This window comes from Mesocricetus auratus, unplaced genomic scaffold, assembly GCF_017639785.1.
Source record: "Mesocricetus auratus isolate SY011 unplaced genomic scaffold, BCM_Maur_2.0 Super-Scaffold_15014, whole genome shotgun sequence".
Taxonomy (NCBI): domain Eukaryota; kingdom Metazoa; phylum Chordata; class Mammalia; order Rodentia; family Cricetidae; genus Mesocricetus; species Mesocricetus auratus.
Genome location: NW_024429186.1, coordinates 37,635,762 through 37,654,327, shown reverse-complemented (window position 1 = coordinate 37,654,327; position 18,566 = coordinate 37,635,762). Strand labels below are relative to the sequence as shown.

At 44.7% G+C, this 18,566-nt stretch overlaps 1 protein-coding gene across 3 annotated transcripts in view; it reads right to left on the bottom strand.

The window, feature by feature from the left end:
* Zfyve26 (zinc finger FYVE-type containing 26) overlaps positions 1-18,566 on the bottom strand; it is a 62,658-nt gene that overhangs the window by 17,812 nt on the left and 26,280 nt on the right. For all 3 annotated transcript variants that reach the window (XM_040742837.1, XM_040742839.1, XM_040742838.1), the window contains exons 22-32: positions 16,418-16,614; positions 15,355-15,459; positions 13,937-14,059; positions 13,402-13,578; positions 11,256-11,502; positions 10,321-10,419; positions 7,337-7,500; positions 5,018-5,154; positions 2,662-2,693; positions 1,710-1,846; positions 105-325 (exon numbers count right to left, since the gene is read on the bottom strand). In XM_040742837.1, coding sequence (XP_040598771.1) covers positions 105-325; positions 1,710-1,846; positions 2,662-2,693; positions 5,018-5,154; positions 7,337-7,500; positions 10,321-10,419; positions 11,256-11,502; positions 13,402-13,578; positions 13,937-14,059; positions 15,355-15,459; positions 16,418-16,614 — 1,639 coding nt within the window. The remainder of the gene's footprint in view (positions 1-104; positions 326-1,709; positions 1,847-2,661; positions 2,694-5,017; positions 5,155-7,336; positions 7,501-10,320; positions 10,420-11,255; positions 11,503-13,401; positions 13,579-13,936; positions 14,060-15,354; positions 15,460-16,417; positions 16,615-18,566) is intronic.

Below are 18,566 nucleotides of genomic sequence, written 5' to 3'. Positions count from 1 at the left end.
TGTCTCTCAGAGTGGATGGGAAGATGGAAAGTCATTAGGTCAGAAGAGGGAGCCAGATGAAACCCTGCCACTAGGTAAAAGAATGGAGGTTCGTTTTTATGTACCTGTCACAAAGAGCCAGGTCTTGGCTTTGGCCAGCCTTGACGAACATCATCTTGGCGCTGAAGAGCAGCTGCTTCATGATGTCTATGAGCAGCCCTGCATCCAGCTCTGGGTTCGTGAGGCCCTTGGACAGCCGGCAGCAGTGCTCGATCAGCTGGTGACCACAGGCAATGCTGTCTCGGTGCAGGTTCAGAATGGCGATGCACAGGGAGGCGCTGGGGGCCTGCCCAGGGCAGGGAAGGGAGTAAGAGATAGTGAGTTCAGGACCAGAGAAGTTTTCAAGTGCAGCTGTGTGACAGAAATCACCACTGCCACTGGAAACCACTACAAGAGGAAGCTGGACATTCCACAGCAAAGTGGAAGTAGAGCTAGCCACATGTCAGATGCTCAGAGTTTCACTGCTGGAGCGATGGCTGCCAGGTTTTGTCACACGGTGGGAAGAGGACAGGTATAGCCACAATTCTCTCTTTCTTCTTTTCTGTTTTCTTCTTCTTTCTTCTCCTTCTTTTTGAGACAGTCTCTCTACATAGCTCTGGCTGTCCAGACACTCATTTCCTACTTCTTTTTTTTACCTAGACAGGGTTTCTCTGCCTAGCTTTGGAGCCTATCCTGGCACTTTCTCTGTAAACCAGGCTGGCCTCAAACTCAGAGATCCACCTGCCTCTGCCTCCTGAGTGCTGGGATTAAAGGCATGTGCCACCAATGCCTGGAAACTTCCTACTTCTTGACAATATCCACAGGTGGCCTCCTTTTTCTGGTCTCCTGTCCCACAAATGCAATTGTTCCTGCCAGTGGCTTAGATGACAATAGTCACTCACTTAGCTGAAGTCACTGCTTCACTCCTGAACATGTTGCTGCCAGATAAACACCCCTAAAGCACACCTGTAATACTTCTTAGGTGTTTATGCCTATCAGTCATTTCTTACTGTAGTCTTTCTTAATCTTACCACAATGTCCCTTACTTCATCAATACTGTCCTAAACAAAACTGTCCTGTGATTTTTGACTCAGTGCCTTTGCTCAGATATTTTAGGCTTTTTTTTTTTTTTTTGTATATGTGTGTGTGTGTGTTTGCGTTGTGCTCAGGCATGCATGTGAAGGTGTGTATGCACTTGTGTGTGTTGAGGCCAGAGGCTGATATTGGGTATCTCCCTGAACTGCTCTCCGCCTTATCCTTAATTTTTAGTTGTTGAGTCAGGGTCTCAGCTAGATCTTACCAGGCAGCAGGCCCCAGGGATCTATGTTGTTGCGCCTTGCACCTGTTTTTGTTTTTTTGTTTTTTATGTGGATGCTGGGGATCCAAACTCAGGTCCTCATGCTTGCATGGAAAGCACTTTACCATTCGCTGAAACATCTCCCCAGTCAACAAGCAGTTCAGTTTTGTGCTCTATCCTCAACCTCCCTGCAATCCCCACCTTTCTGCTTATCACACTCTTCCTGGCTTTTCCTGTACATTTCCCGAGATGTTCCTCATCTTCTGCCCAACTGGTTTACTTGCTTTAGCTTTCATATAATTGTATAGTAAGCAAGGACCAGGTGTAGTTATCAACCTGTTATAATGTTAGACATCATAAAGAAATTTAAGTGGTCATTACATTTTATTATTACCTGCTCATAGTAAAATTCACTCCGTACCAGCTCATTTTCTTCCTCATTTAGACTCAATATCCATTCCACCTCAGTTGCTTTGGGGACTTTCACCACAGCTGAATATGGAGGGCTTTCATTCTTAGAGCTGTCTGAAACTAAGAAGAGAGTTGTCGATCACTCGTCAGTCAGGCTGGTCATGCGGCCCGACAAGCTGGTGTGCAACACAGGTATCTACCTGCTGTCTGAGGGTCCCTTTCTTTCTCCTTGGTCCCTTTTCTTTCCTTTTTAAAAGGTCTATTTACTTGTTTGTGTATGTGCCTACATGAATTTATGTGCACCATGTGTGTGCGTGTGTCCTCAGAGGCCAGAAGAGGGCATCGGATCTTCTGGAATTAAGAGTTACAAGCAGTTGTGAGTCACTGAGTTTGGGTTCTGGGAACCAAACCTGGGCCCTCTGCAAGAGCAGTAAGCGCTCATAACTGCTAAGTCATTTTTCTAGCGCCCTCCCTACTTTCCTTTTGTTTTCTTTAGGAAACCCCATAGATACTTCAAGTCCTCTTCCCTAGGCATAGGCCTGGGATAAATGTCACAGTATTTGTGACCTAACTGCTGTTTCACACAAGAAACCCTGAAAGACATTTCTCAACTAACCTGCTATGGAAAGACATTGGCCAAACTGCTAACAGTGATCACCTGAGGGTAAGGACAAAGCATTGGACGACAGGACAATGGAGGGGGGAGTTGGGGTGCAGTAGATGGGGTAGCCTACTAAAAGATAAGGACCAAACTCATTGGTTGTTGGCCTTCTTAGTGCTGGAAGCTAATAGGCCTAGATAAAGGTCAATGAGAAGATTGTTGAGGGAAACAGCTAATAGAAAAGCCATGATGTCTCTTTGGCGAATCCACCAAGTAGATTGAGTTGCCACGTGGCTATCAGTTGAGAGCCACTGAGAGTGTGATCAGGCCTTACCTTCTGACTGGCATGGGCTCTCCTCTGGTGTACTAGAAACAGAGAAAGAAAACAAATGTCTCAACCATTGCTTCTCTGTTTTGAGCTTAGTGACTGGCATTGACATTTGATTTATCAGTCACTGGTCAGGGAAGTAATCATGCATTAACTCCTTCTCTCCCCAGTTGGTCATAACTATCTCTTACCATGCTCTGTCCATTTTATCCCTCACATATTAATTTATATGTCCCCATATCTCTGTGTCTGAAGGGGACCTCATCATTTTTCACTGGAGTAACTCTCTTTGACTTTGCCTACCTAGCCTCTACTTGCAACTGTAGCAAGATTTCAAGAATTCACATCTGGTTCCACTCTGCTTCTGCTGAAGAGCCCTTCAGAAGCTGCTTGGGTTGAAAGTTTTCCACATCCAAAGTGCAGGAGAAAGGCCCTTGAGACCGGCCCTGACCGTCTCTTTAGTTATCTCCTTTCACCCATGTCCTGCCCCCAAGCCATAAAGGTTCCACTGTTCCACCACCAGCTCTGGCCAACTTCTACTGGTGCCACCAAGGGCCACGTTTAAAATGAGTACAAAGAACATGCTGGTCAACCCCAGTCCATGATGGTACCAGGGAGCAAGACCAAGTCTTGTGCCAGTGCTCAAGTCATCCGGATTCAACTGCCAGCTTTAAGTATAGGGCCCACTGATCAGAACCCTAGCCTGGTTACAACTCTTCAAATGGTTGATTTCTTTCCTCATGCCTCTGCCTTTGATGTGCCTCTCTGACTTCTGGGTATGTTTCTTTTCTGTTCTGTTCTTTTTATGTTTCTTTCCTATCAACTCCTCATTCTCTAAGACTCATTTCTTGGGGTCCCCTCCAGAAACTCTCTGGCCTTTCGGGGCCAATCTGTGTGTAATGTAGTCACTGCGCTTATCCATTCACTTTGTAGGGCATTTACTGGCTGTCTCCCTAGCAAAATGGGGGTTCTTTTAGGGTAATATAACTACTGCAGAGTGACCACTGGTAAAAGAATCCCCATCAATACTGATGACTCACTTAAAACCCCACAAGGATTGTGTTTGAGTAATCCCTGTCTTACATTTGACAGGGGAAGGGACACAGTGTATGTTAGGGTTTCAGAAACTGTACCGTTTGTACATGTCTTCCTTCCTATGCAGTCAATACTCATTATTACAAATAATGACCAAAACTATTGAGTAGAATACAAAATCTAGTTAAGTCTGCTAAATAAAATAAAACACGAGAATCTAAAGTAATATCACTTTTGTATGGCTGATTTCCCCAGATGCCCTAGGAGCCTTTTGATTCACACTCTCACTGAGAAGGAGTAGAAAAAAAAAAATCCAAGCAACCATGAGTCAGCAAACATGTCTTCATCCATCTGCCTTGCCAGAGGGAGGGACAGTTTCTGGAATTTATTTGGAGGCTAACTGTAGGAGGAAGTCTGATGCCGCCGTTAAACATGTGACTTACTAAGTCTATGCCGCCATTAAACATGTGACTTACTAGAGGCGCATACAGATGAAGTGATAAAAGGGCGGTTTACCACACCGCTAACCACACCCACTTTAGGCAGGACTAAAGACGTATACGGCTGGACGTAAAGACGTATACGTACGTAGGCAGAACTACGTCACTAGCCAAGCCCACTTTTGGGCATGGCTAGGGGCGTTACGGGGGGAAGGCATAAAAGACAGCGCACAGGAAGTCTCGCTCTCTTTTCCTGGAGTTCGGCTTCCGGTCCAGCCGCTAGCTGAGATCTGCTGGGCTTCTCTGGGTTTGGTATCTTGTGAGTAATTTTCTACATTAAATACTTAGCTTCACTTTCAGTAATTGTGTGTCGCGTATCGTTACAGCGTCCAGTAAAGCCTACAGCTAACCATATGCAGGAAAGTGTAACGGCTTGTCTAGGAGCAACAAGCCCAGGGGACTACTCAGTTTAGGGTTGAAGCAAATGAACCCAAACATTCAGCGGGTGTGGACATGTTCTGAGTACAGCTGGGGCTGCATGAAGCAGTAGGGAGCTGGAAACAGGACAGGTGGCCACGAGAGATCGTGACCTCAGTCTGTGGAAGGGCCAATCAAAGTGTCTTGATTTCAGAAAGACCAGCATGTAAGAACTCTGACCACTTCCTTCTCTTCCCTACTTCCCGTCTAGACGCTTCTCTGATTACGTCATTCTATAAGCATATCACAGTACAGTTAATGACACTGCCAGCCTACACGTTCAAACAAACAGCTCTGTGAGTGTAACAATTTGAAACACTGCACTGTGGGAGTGTTAGAAGTATAGGTGCCCTGGGGAGGTGACAGCGGTGTACACCAGTGTCAGTCCTGCCGCAGGACAGGACACTTACTCTTTGTTGTAGTAACTGTAGCACTGGTCACACACCCGCGTAGGGTTTTCTCGGCAACCTTCCACCACCATCTTCTTAGTGGAGCAGGAACCACACACTAGCCGTCCACAGCGGCGACAGTGATGACGCCTGTTAAACTGAGGAAAGCCAATGGGACAGAAGGAAAGGGAAGAGATGGAAGTGAGGTTGTCGTCCATACATTTATGCTTGGTTTTTGTCAACCAAGAATACCAGGCACTTGGGTTTTCACTGAAAACGAGCACACTTGCCCTTGTCCTCAGAAAGGTTATGTTTAGGGGACTGGGGATTTAACTTAGGGCACAAGTCCCTGGGTTTGATCCTCAACACCTTCCCCTCCTCCATATACATGAAAGAGAAGAAAAACCAACCAAACAAAAGCCTTCCAAAATGACATTCTAAAGTATTATTCAGCCAAGGGACAAATGTTTCAAGTCCTGGGCAGTCCTTATGCAACAGCTCCTGACAAGGGTTGCTTCTGTGTGGAAGCAACATGTCAAGACCCTCTGAAAAGCACCAGGGAAGGTGGGCGTGATGGCTCACATCTATAATCCCACCACCTTGGAGGCTGAGGAGGCTGAGGCTAAGACCACCCTAGGCTACACAGTGAGTTAGTTCTAAGGCAGCCAGAACTGTAGCAAAACCCAGGAAGGGACCTCGGAGTCCTGCTCTTGCTACTATTTGGCAAAATAACTGCTTAGCTCCTTTTGAATATGACCATAGTGCAGGGGACTGGAGACTGGGGAGACAGGGTGTGCAAACAGTGACCAAAGCATGACTGAGGCCTTCTAGGAGCTTGCAGTCTATGTGGACCACAGAATCTGCACTTTTTTTTTTTTTTTGGTTTTACGAGACAGGGTTTCACTGTATTATTTTGGAGGCTGTCGGTCCAGCCTAGCCTCCAACTCACAGAGATCCACCTGCTTCTGCCTCCCGAGTGCTGGGATTAAAGGCGTGTGCCACCACCGCCTGGCTCAGAATCTGCACTGTTAACAGACTCTGTGTTTAGTAACCCAAGTAGAAAGTTTAAAATTCAATAAGAAGAGCTTTGCTTAGCCAGTGAGGCTCACACTTCCATAGAGTCAATGATGGTAAAGCGAGAAGGCAGTCTTTTCTGAGTGGTTTATAGAGTTAAAAATATAAAATATAAGCTTTATTTTCTTTTTATTTATGTGTCTGTGTTTCTGTCTTTGTGTGTATGTTTGTGCATATGAGTTCAGGTACCCAAAGAGGCTAGAAGAGGGTAAAAGATCCCCTAGAACTGGAGTTACAGGTAGTTGTGAGCTGTCTGGTATAGGTGCTGGGAGTCGAACTCTGATGTTCTATAAGAGCAGCAAGCATTCTTAACTACTGTGCATCTATTTATCTATCCATCCATCCATCTATCCATCTATCCACCTATCTATCTATCTATCTATCTATCTATCTATCTATCTATCTACCCATCCATCTCGTATGTATGCATGCATGTATGTACGTATGTATAATCTAGCTACCAACCTTGAACTGCTGGTCCTCCTGCCTCACCTCCGGAGTATGGGAGCTACAGCTGTGTATCATCACATCCATTTGAAGTGGTATTGGGACTGAACCTGGGGCTTAGCCCATGTTAGGCCACCATTCTACCAAGTGAGCGGCATATCCAGGCCCTTCCAACTGTTTTTGTTGGGAAAGAAGTATTACTTCATTTCATTTTAGAGGTTGATAGTCACTCTACACTCTTTCATAGATGAAGAGATGCAGAGAAATGACATCACTACTGCTGACATTACTGTCGAACTGATCTTCTAGACAGGTGCTGGCATTAACTGTGGCTCCATATGCAATCCTAAGTTGTTTTAACAATTCCATCAGCCAACTCACATGCCATCTGTAGCTTATAATAGGCAAATGAGATTTAAAATGTTTATAGGCACATTGCTATTGGGAAGTAGACCTGAGAGTAGGAATTGAGTCTTCTTTCTCCTGAGTTAGCATATATAACCCACTACCAGGTTACTGTCTTATTGTGAAAGACACAGGAACTAAATAAGAGATCTCCAAAGACTTGGTGACTCCTGCCTGTCTTTATTATTCAATGAAAATGATAATGGTTTTAGAATTTAAGGCTATTTGATGATGTCTACTATATGAATGGATCCTGGTAACACAGTCAGGTCAGGTCAAGGGCAGACTGAGGTGTAGGTTTGATGACATGAAAACATCACAGTCCTCTTGGGGGACAGGTGACTGTGAACTCAAGCTCAAACCTGGCACTGCTTTTCTTTCCCTGGAGTGCTGCCGAGCAAGGGTGTTGCTTACCATGGTGAAGCGTTCTCTGCAGCAGACCATGCAGGTGCTCTCCATCTCATCTGGTACCCATTGATCCCTGGCAGGCGGTGCCTCTGGGGGCACAAACTCCAGCAGCGGCTGAGTCTGAGGGGATGTCCTCTCCTTAGGACTGGGGGAACGGACTAAGGCACTTCCTGGAGTAGGGAGTCAGAGAAAAAGCGCATGAGTCAAGGGGGGGAAGGCAGAATTTTACTGTTTTACAGGGCCCTCCTGGAGTGATAGGTCCAGTGGACAATCAGTGGCTGCTTGAGTCATAAAACAGAGTGGGGGGACACTGTGTGTCCCTCACTGGAAATGTACAATAAAAAAATCTATCAAATATAATTTAAAAAAATCACTAACCCTTGAGGGGGAGGGGCAGTGATGGTTCAGTGCTTGCTGACAAACCTGAAACCTGAGTTTGATCCCTGGGACCAACATTGGTAGAAGGAGAGAACGATCTCCTGAAAATTGACCTTAACACTGTGTTATAGTATGTCATTTAATAAAAAAAATTGTAATTTTAAAAATACTAAGCCCACATTAAGATAAACCTTCGCTCTAACTACGAGTACACTAGAAACTTAGGGGACATAGACTCTTATTGTTATAAAGAGGAGGTCAGCAAAATCTAGCATGTGGGTCAGAAGTGGTGGCACATACCTGTGATCCTAGCACTCAGGAGACAGAGGCAGACTGAACTCTGAGTTTGAGTCCAACCTGGTCTACAGAGTGAGTTCCAGGATAGCCAGGGCTACACAGAGAAACCCTGTCTCAAAGAAAGAAGGAAAGAAGGAAAGAAAGAAAGAAAGAAAATCCAGCAAGTGGGATAAATGCTCTAGTTTCCTCCATAAACAGACATGGTATACTTTAGCCAAATGCCACATGTGGATGATATTTGGAACTGGATTTAAAACCAAAACAATTGTAAGCAAACATCATTATGTGACAACTGAGAATATTTCAATATTGACTAGATATTTGATAACAATCATTTTTTAATTTGTGTTTAGGTTCAGTAAGAGCATTGTGGTTTGATTTTTTAAAGAGATTTTATTTTATTTCCCACTATGTGTGTGTCTATGTGTGGGTATACACACACGTGAGTGCAGGTACCTACAGAATCCAGAAGAGGGTGCTAACTCCCCTGCAGCTGGAGTTTTTGCAAGCAGTGAGTGGGTTCTGGGAACTGAGCTTGGGTCTTCTGTAACAACAGTACATATTCTTAGCAGCTGAGCCATTTCTCCAGCCCCCAATGGTTTGATACTGTAAAAGCATTTGCCTTTTGGGAATTTATAACAACAAATGAAATATGTATACCTGGGATTTATTTGAAAACAACCCATTAGAAGGACAGGCACACAGACAAACTAAGAACACACACATGCACGCAAACACACACACACACACACACATACACACACACACACACACACACACACACACACACACACACACACACACAAAGCCACATCTCACAGATGCACAAAGCTCTTTAGATCCCCAGAGTCTGGGTCTTCCCTTCAGGTCTGCTGGCTAGGAAATGGCAGAGTTTTTGCTTTATGGTACATGAGGAGATTTCTTATTGGCTACAGGAGCAAGTTCACCATCAGCAGAAACTGAAAAGAACTGAAAACACAGTGCTTCTCAGCAGTACCCAGAATCCTGCTCTCCTCACTGTTTGGCAAAACAACTGCTGAGCCTTTTCTCAATACGGTTCATCGAGTGCTGGGCTGGAGACTGATAAAGAAGGGTGCTGAAGAAAGGTGACCAGAGCATAACTGAGGCCTCCAAGAAGCTTGTCTCTTGTTTGGGCAACAGAGTTTTCCTGAGGGCAAAACATAGCTAATCCTCATCGTTAACAGATCCCATATTTGCAATGTTGTCTGTTCACCAAATGTATAACTTCAGAGTCAATACTCTGGTGCTGGCTAGTTTTGTCAAGTCAGCACAAACTAGTCACATGGGAAGAGGGACCCTCAGCTGAAGAACTGTCCCCATCAGACTGTCTGTAGGGTCTTTTCTTGATTAACGATTGGTGTGTGTGTGTGTGTGTGTGTGTGTGTGAGCAGTCCAGCCCACTGTGCCACCCCTGGGAAGCTGATCCTGGGCTGTGTAAGAAAGCAAGCTGAGTAAGCCATGAGGAGCAAACCAGTAAGCAGTGTTCCTCCATGGTCTCTGCTTCAGTTCCTGCTCCTACTTCCCTCAGTGATGACCTGCCACCTGGAAATGTAAGGTAGAAGAAACCCCTTGCTTTCTCCTCAAGCTGCTTTTGGTAAGTGTTTTATCACAACATCAGAAGCAAATGGACACCTCAATAATCCCATGGCTTTTACAACTACTTATGGGCATGTCCGGACTGGAGAGATTTTTCAGACACCCAACATTCAGGTTCTCAGCAGAGGTTGACTAAGGTGACATTCTTTCCTCTTGTCTTAACTCTCATTTGGTGGTGACAAGAGTATGGAAATAATAGGGGTCAGGGCAGGGCTGGGCAAGCAACTCTGGTTCCCTATCGATGGACAGATTTTTGAATTCCAACTTGGGTACTTGTTAGTGAGACAAGTCATTTCTGAGCCTCTTTTTCCTTTGTGAGGCAAAGAACACAGGATCTACTAGAATGAGTTACTTCGTTAGATTTTAATAAGATAATCTATGTAAGGTGTGTGTGTGTGTGTGTGTGTGTGTATGTGTGTGTGTATATACATGTCCATATGCATATGATTCCCTCCTCTTTGCTCTTGGAGCAATAGCTCAGGGCTTATTGATTCAGTGTTTGCAGAGGTTTTTATAGACACATTGTCACAGATGATGAGAGTTGGCTGTACGCTGAGTCTACTGGGAAGTGAAAAGCTTTGAGTAAACTATGACAAGAAGAAAAAGAAGGAGAATGATAATGATAATAATAATAATAATATCTTAGGTGGGAATGAAGAAAGTGAAAGAATGAAACAGTCAGAACAAGAAGTTCTTACCAGGAGAAATAGCAGCAGAGAACTCAGCTGACGATGATCTAGACAGGGTCTCAGAATCTGATGCTTGGTGGACAAGCTCCTGGAGGGGAATCATAGAATCTGTCGAGAGAGAAAAAGGGCCGACAAAACACTGGTCTACCACAAGTGTCTTTATTCCCATGACACATGTTCAGTGTGAACCTCTGTTGATTTTGTTGATTGTGGCATCATGATTATATTAAATATAAACAGAATGGTAAAAGAACTTCTAAGCTGGCTGGGTGGTGGCATACACCTTTAATCCCAACACTTAGGAGGCAGAAGGAGGTTGATCTCTGTGAGTTCAAGGACAGCCTGGTCTACAAAGAGAGTTCTAGGACAGCCAGGACTACACAGAGAAACAATGTCTTGAAAACCAAAACCAAAAACCAAAAATGCTTTTTAAAATCCCCAAAAAACAAAAGAAACAATAAGACAAATAACCAACCAACCAACCACCAGGTCATGTTTAAGGCATATGAGACAACAGAGCATATTTTTCAAGATATAAAAATACCCAGAGAGAAGTGTAAGACACTAAAAAGATGACTCTGGAGGACTGGAAACTAGCCAGGGGCATCATCTAGACTAGTTTCTTTTCCTTCATTCTAGAAGTTGAGTCAGCTCACATATAACTGATATGACATGACCCTTGAAATGAAGCATACCCCATGAGAAATGATAGCACTTATGATCCCACTGTCAGGGCAGACAGATTTTTCCAGCAACATCTGGTTTTCCACCCCTTTGCATTATTATGCATGTAGTGTTTGGCCCTTCTCCTCAGATCCACATTTTGCCTAAATAACGAAGAGCTGTATCTCCCTTTCAGTTGGTAAGGAGGGAAGACTGATCCCAAGAGTAGCATGGCATTTCTTCTTCAGTGCAGAACTGCTGCCTAGCATGTAGCCAGTCACCTGATCGTTTTTCCCTCAGAGGGTACGGGAGGTCCAGGGCTTTCCCTGCATATTTGGAGAGCAGTGAGTCAACCTCGTCCAGGGTGAAGCCGATCTCCTGTCCGGTCAGCAGCTGGTGAAGAGTCTGCACGGCCATGGTGGCCCAATCCACCTTCATGGTCATCAGCAGCTGCTCCAACATGAGCAGAGGGCTGGAGGATAAGTGGGCATAGCTGGCCCGGTGCTGCTCAGGCAGGGTCAGAAGAACCTGTTTGCAGGGTAGAGCCAAGCAAAAGGCACACACATTTCAGGAGAATCTTGTTCTTGCAGGGAAGGAAAAGGTTACAGAGACAGAGCCCTGCTGTGGCCAGCCAGGGTTCATTTGGGAAGCGAGGATGAACTTCTAAGTTCTCTGGCTAACAACTGAGAAGTGTCCTAAAAACTCTTACCTAGACAAGGGGTTGCTAATCTTTTTCTATAAGGAGTAAGAGAGTACATATTTTAGACTTTAGGACCTAAACCTATTCAGCTCTGCCAATTCAGCATACAAGCAAGTACAAGCAGATAATAAATGGATATATGAATGGGTATGTCCTGTTCCAGTATAACTTGACTTACAAAAACAGGCTGAGGACTAGATCTGGTCTACAGGTGGTAACCAGCTGACCCCCTGGCCTACACCCTCCAGGCATTGCTGAGCTTTGCCTAACCCATGCAATCATTCTATGTGAGGTTTTAGTTAGAATGAACAAGGTGATACTTACTAGTAGGCTGCTCAATTCTGGCAGCTCCAGTGTCTTAATCACAAAAGACGGATTTAAACACCCTTCAGCAGTCAGTCATGGGGACACTGTTCCATTTTGCTCACTACCACTTCCCCCCCAACTAATAAGTGACATGAATCAAAGAGAAGAGCTGAGCCAGGTGATGGTGGCACACGCCTTTAATCCCAGCACTTGGGAGGCAGAGGCAGGCAGATCTCTGTGAGTTCAAGACCAGCTTGATCTACAGAGCGAGTTCCAGGACAGGGTCCAAAGTTACATAGAGAAACCCTGTCTCAAAAAACCAAAAAAAAAAAAAAAAAAAAAAAAAAAAAAAAGAGCTGAGCTGAGCATGGGGGAACACCTCTGACACCCCAGCATGCAGAAGGTAGAGGCAGAAAGCTGGGAACAGCTTCAGTTATGTAGTGAGTCTGAAGCCAGCCTGAGCTACATGAGACTGTGCCTCCAAAAACAAATGGACAGACAGTCAAAACATAACAACTCTCCCCACCCCCCCAAAGAAAAAGAAAGAAGGAAAAACAATCTCTTAAGGATAACACTGTGCTCGTGGCTCTCTTGGCATTTGTTCTATTTGTGGGCAGTGTTTATGAAAACTCAGAAGATTTACAAAGGAGTTGAGGGGACTGCTTCTCCAAACCCTGGGTCACTGGACTAATTAGTATTGTTTGTAATATCTTCTAGTGGTGTCTCTAACCTATTTTCTCATATAATTACTAAGACTAAAATAAGTCTCTTCCACGAGAATAAAGTAGCTTATCAGGCAGTAATTTTAATTTTAAAATGTGTGTGTATACCTTCTTACCTGTCTCGCACCACATGCATGCAGTGCCTGGGGAGGCCAGAAGGGGGCATCCAGGCCTTTGGAATTATAGGTTGTTGTGTGCTGTTTTACATGGGTGCCAGGAACTGAACCCAGGTCCTTTGTAAGAGCAGCCAATGCTCTTAACCACTGAGCCACCTCTCCAGCCCCTCAAGTAGTAGTTTTACACCCTTACATTCAAATCCTTTTGGAAGAGAACTAGTTCCTATCCCATGACAACTTTTAATTGGTCTGCTGTGAGTGTCAACCATCAATACTTTTGAAAAGGCCAGCGATCCTGATACATGGTCAGGCTTGAGATACAATGATACAGCATGTACCATAGAAAGCCCAAGGACAGCTTGAGAGAACTGGGCAAATCTCTCTTTGGAGGAAGGACAGGAAGACCATGACAGGTCCCGAGACACTCAATTAGGGCCAGGTGAGCTGCCAGGTTCAGTTTTGACACAGCACAGGTCAGGGGGCAGGCGCCTGGCACGAGAGCCTGTGCAAGGGAGACCTGAGGTGGAATCGAGGCCAGCAGTCCCCACTTAAAGCATCATTTCCTCAAACCTTTCTTCCTCACCTTAGATCCCATGTACAGCGCCTGGATTTCATGGTGTCGGTTGGTGGTCAGTTCTCCATAGAAGTGGGAGGTGAGGTAGTTGGCCAAGAAGTGTGAAGTAGCTAAGCTAGGGTGCTGGTCAAGGGACCTCTCTGTGACCTCAAGGCACATGGTTCGATCAGGGATTCGTTGCAGGAGCTGCAGCAGAAGGTAGGGAAGGAGGTGAGACCTACAGAACTCTCAGGCCACCCTTGCTTGGTGGGAGAAGATGATATTTAGGTTCATTTATTTGGGGCTAATTATCCTTCTCTACTCATTGGTTGCCATCCCAATGCTTTACCAATGAGCTGTGGCTTCGCCAGGACCCAGATGCGCCACCTGGCACCTAAGGTAGATCTGGGTACGTAGCTCAAAATGAAGGTAAGCAGTTTCTGAAGCACAGAAAGGGCAGGTCTGCAACTGCAAACACTGAATAGGATTCAGTAGACAAAAAAGCCACCCGAGAGAACTAACCTTGCCCTTCCCCTAATGAAAACTTTAAAGAATCAGAGCTTACTTGAAGAGCCTTTTCATGCTCTCTTCTTTCTAGCAGGTGGAGAAGATGTTTGTGGTGCAGACTGATCAGATGTTCCCTTGGAATGGAGTACAGATGGCCCCACTCCTCACATAGTTCATACTCCTGGAAGGAAACACATGCCTTCAACCAATTCCTTTAAATTAGTAATCATGGTCAGGGCTCAGCTCTTCCAGAGTACTTGGGTTCAATTCTCAGCACCTACAGTGACAACTCACAACTGTCTAACTCCAGTTCCAGAATCTGGAACCCTCATACAGACACACATGCAGGCAAAACACCAATACACATAAAATAAAAATAAATAAATCTTTAAAAACATTTACTGTTATTAAAAAAAATTTTTTTTGAGACAGGGTTTCTCCGTGTAGCTTTGGAGTCTATCCTGGAACTCACTCAGTAGAAGCTGGTCACGAAACTCACAGAGATCCAAAAAGTATGTGTCATTACTGACTGACTTAACATTCTTTTTATTGTTGTTCTTGTTTTTTGAGACAGGATCTCTCTATTATGTGGCTCTGGCTGTCCTGGAACTCTCTATGTAGACCAGGAGGGTCTTAAACTCAATAGATCCATCTGCCTCTGCCTCTTGAGTGATGGGATTAAAGGTGTGCACCACCACATCTGTCTTCATAACATGGCCTAGGATCCCTCTCTTGGCCTCTGCCTGGGTCTGCCTTGTTGGTCAGGTGCTCTGTCTGACTTTGGGCTAAGTTTTGTTACTTGATATTGATATTAATATCAAAATCACCTTGGATGCATCTTACATTGCCTTTTCCCCTAAAATGTGAGTCACTCAAGGGCAAGGACTAAGCTTAATTATCTTTGTCTCACCACCATTTAGCACAGTGCCACCAGTGTTCTGGATATTTCCTGAATAACAGTTTTATTGAGCCTCTACATTGTGAATTATGATGCATCAGCTTTTTAAAAGGCAGACACACTTCTATTAGTGCCAAAACGGACAATAAACACAGGAAAGAGATTCTCATTCATGACCAATCATGGAAATGCAAGTTGGACCAATAAAACACACACACACATACACACACACACACACACACACACACACACACACACGGTGACATAAAGAGTTGGTAAGGAAAGGATATTGAGCAATTGGAAGTAGGAGGAGAATTGACATCTGATTTGATGACAGACTTGACTTATTCCTAATAAAAAAGGGATGCTCATGAACAGCAATTCCAATTCGCACACAGTGTAGAAAAATCCTCTCTATCTCCCTGTGTCTTGGCAAATTTCACAATTAAAAGAAGGAAAGATTATATTTTAGTCATAAAAATCTGTGGAAATTGATACCTGCAAATGATTCTATCTACACAACCAGCTAAGGAGCTACAGTTTGGAAAGGAAGTTGGAGTCATCCTGGAAAATGGTACCTGTGCTTCCAGAATCATGTTCATGACAGACAACGGGTCTTCAGTACAGCAGCTCCTCAGGCTCTGCCAGTCAGACCACACTGGGGGATCCTGCAAACCCAGGACCTAAAGAAAGATGGGCAAACCCATAAAGCACCTGGCAGCTTCTCCCTCCACAAACAAGTCATCGTATGTTCACGGAAGGGCCATAACGTGAGCTCTGCCGGAGACTCAAATTGTCTGAACTTTCCAGGACAGGGGGGGATAAAGCAACTAGGCAAAGGTTGTTGAGTGATAATAAACTTCTTCAGAGGTAAAAGCGAAGGAAAGTCTGACCAGGACAGGAAGTTCTCACTGGGGAGGACAGTTCTCAGAGGCTCAAAGTCTGTCCGGCCTCCCCAGGAAATCCGTCCTAAGTTTTTCCACCTCAACATTCTACCCGAGGAGCAGAATGTTCTGTGAATCATCCTCCCTGCAGCGTGTTAGCTCAGTATGAAAACTGTTCGAGAGGCATGGAAAGGAAACCTTCCCTCTGCCATGTTCACCTTGCCCGGTGAGCCCCAGGCTCTGTTCCAGGCCACAGGGCAAGGGTCGCATATATTGTATACCGGTTATGCAGCTCCCTGAGCCTTGTCAGCTTGGATAGCACACGTCCTACAAGATCCTTTTACTGTTGAATGATTCAAAAATGGCTCTGGAAATTTAGCTGAGCTTTAGAATAAATAATCTTTAAGAACAGACATGATGTAAGTAGAATTTACACAGGGCTCATCCATGCATGTGAAAATACCTTTGTGGACTGTACAGCAGCATCCCAACATTAATTTTATTAATGTACTTTCTAGATGTAAGTGTATTTAAAACAGTGAGGGTAATAACACAGAGCTAGATAAAAGGCCTCCTTTCATTCATATAAGAACAGAAGTCTGATGCAGAGGAAAAGCCCAGCCTACATTTTCTGTTTCTTAACAATACCCAAGCATAAGAGAATGGGCTACAGGAGCAGGGGGAGGGGGAGGGGGAAGGGCAGAACACAACAGTGGGTAAGAGGTCCATCTTCCACTCTCGACACCACAGCCTGTACCTTCTGATAGACCCGCAGCTCCACCAACTTCCTCTGCAGCTGTGACTTTAGTTCTTCCTGGACAGCCATGTCTGAAACGCAGTAGGCCAGGATCTCCAGGCAGGACTCCAGGGGCCACCTGTCTACAAACCGTAGGGCCAGCTGACTTCTCAGAGATGCATCCTTCACAGGAAACAGGTACTGCCAACCTTCCTCGTCTGTAGGACAAAACAATGTTCAGGAACAGCAAGCCTGCCTGCCCTCAAGGAGCTTAAAGGCCCCAGTTACTTAAGAGGACTTTGTTCTATCTTATGGCCCAGGAACTTGTGGGGTGGGGAGGATCCTTCCAATCTACTATAACTAAGTCTTGTACCTGGAATAACAGGGAGAAACCCTCTACTCCTAGTGCCTCTTTTTTTTTTTTTTAAACTTTCACAACTGCCATTTATTGGTTGAGTGAGGAGCAGAGTACACAGATTATTTCAATTCTTAACACATGTACCCAATCTCTGAAGTCATACACAGTGTTCACGTACCCCAAAGAGCCACGTGATGCTTCTCTTTGAACTATTTCAGTGATGCTCTAGCCTCTCAAATGCTCACACTCCTCCATCCCACTGCCTCCCAATTTTATGCCATACAGTACATACTCAAAATGTCCATCTTTCACAGCATATCATCACAACTGTTAGGAAAACGAATGGCCATGACCACCAGACACAGTTCTGACAGGCCAAGGACCGAGGAGTGGTTTTTTTAGGAAATAGTTCTACTAGAAACACAAGACCACATATAACTGAAAATATTGCAGACACAAATGCACGACCAAGACTCCAAATCGCCACTTAGTATGCTTTATGCTGTAGGATATAAAACTAGCCCCCTCTACGGAATGTTAGGGTGAACCCCTCCCCTCCCCCGCCCCAGGCAGTCACAGCCTCTCCCGATTCAGCATTCTGTTTTCTGGTTGTACCAAAAAAATAAACAACCAGCAAATGATTTAACCTCTTAAAAAAATCATTTACACTTAAAAAAATGGGATGAGGTGAGATTTCCTCCCACCTTTAAAAAATGTTTCTAGAGCTACTAAAAAGCTTGCATTTACAAAATAGTTGATAAAAATATTCCTCTGGATTGTACAAGAAGGGAGGCAGGGACCCCTAGTGCCTCTTTATGCAAACTTGTCACAGTCATGGTACTTTCTGAAGGGAGAAAGGAGAGGAGAGGAGGGGAGAGGAGGGGAAGGAAGAGAAGGGGAGAGGGGAGGGGAGGAGAGGAGGAAAGGGAAGGGCTGCTTTCCACACTTTGTCCTGCTGCAAATCTGGTGCCCTTGCAAACTCATCTTGTTTGTAAAGTTTGAGTGCTCCATGCAATTTCTACTCTGCATCTTATATAAAAGTCATTGGGGGAGAAATGAACCTCATTCCCTAAAGATCTTCTCACTAAATAGTGTTCTCTCTCTCTCTCTCTCTCTCTCTCTCTCTCTCTCTCTCTCTCCCTCCCTTCCTTCCTGCCTCCCTCCCCTCCCCCATATTCACTTATAAATCTGATCTTGGAGACACAAAAAGATAGACCCCAGGCATTTAATATCATACCGTTCTTTTACTGGATTTCCTAACCTTCTTGGGGATGTTCTCTATTACAAAGCTACCCTGTACAGCACATCTGGCTTTTACTATCTACAGTAGAACAGTATGGCTCATTGACTTTCTACTTTGATTATACATGAAAATCTCTTCTATTTATGTGTATGTGACGTGTGTGTGTGTGTGTGTGTGTGTGTGTGTGTGTGTGTATGTGGAGGTCAGATGCTGATGTTGGGAGTCTTCTATTGATCTCCACCTAAGTTTTAAAAAATCTTATTTATTATTGTGTGTGTGCTTGTGTGCATGTGTGTATGTTAGTAGTTAGTTGTGCACATGCCATGGTGGAGGTCAACCTTGGGAACTGGCTCTCTCCTATTTTTATACCAGTTTTGGGGTTCAAACTCAGGTCACCAAACTTGTGTGGCAAGCACTTTCAGCAGCTGAACCATCTTCCTAGCCTCAGACCTTACTTTTTGAGACTGTCTTTCACTAACTTAGAACATGCTGGTCAGCTAGCCCCCAGGATCTAATTGTCTCTGTCTTCCAGGTGCTGGGGTTACAAATGTGTGCTAGACCACACCTGG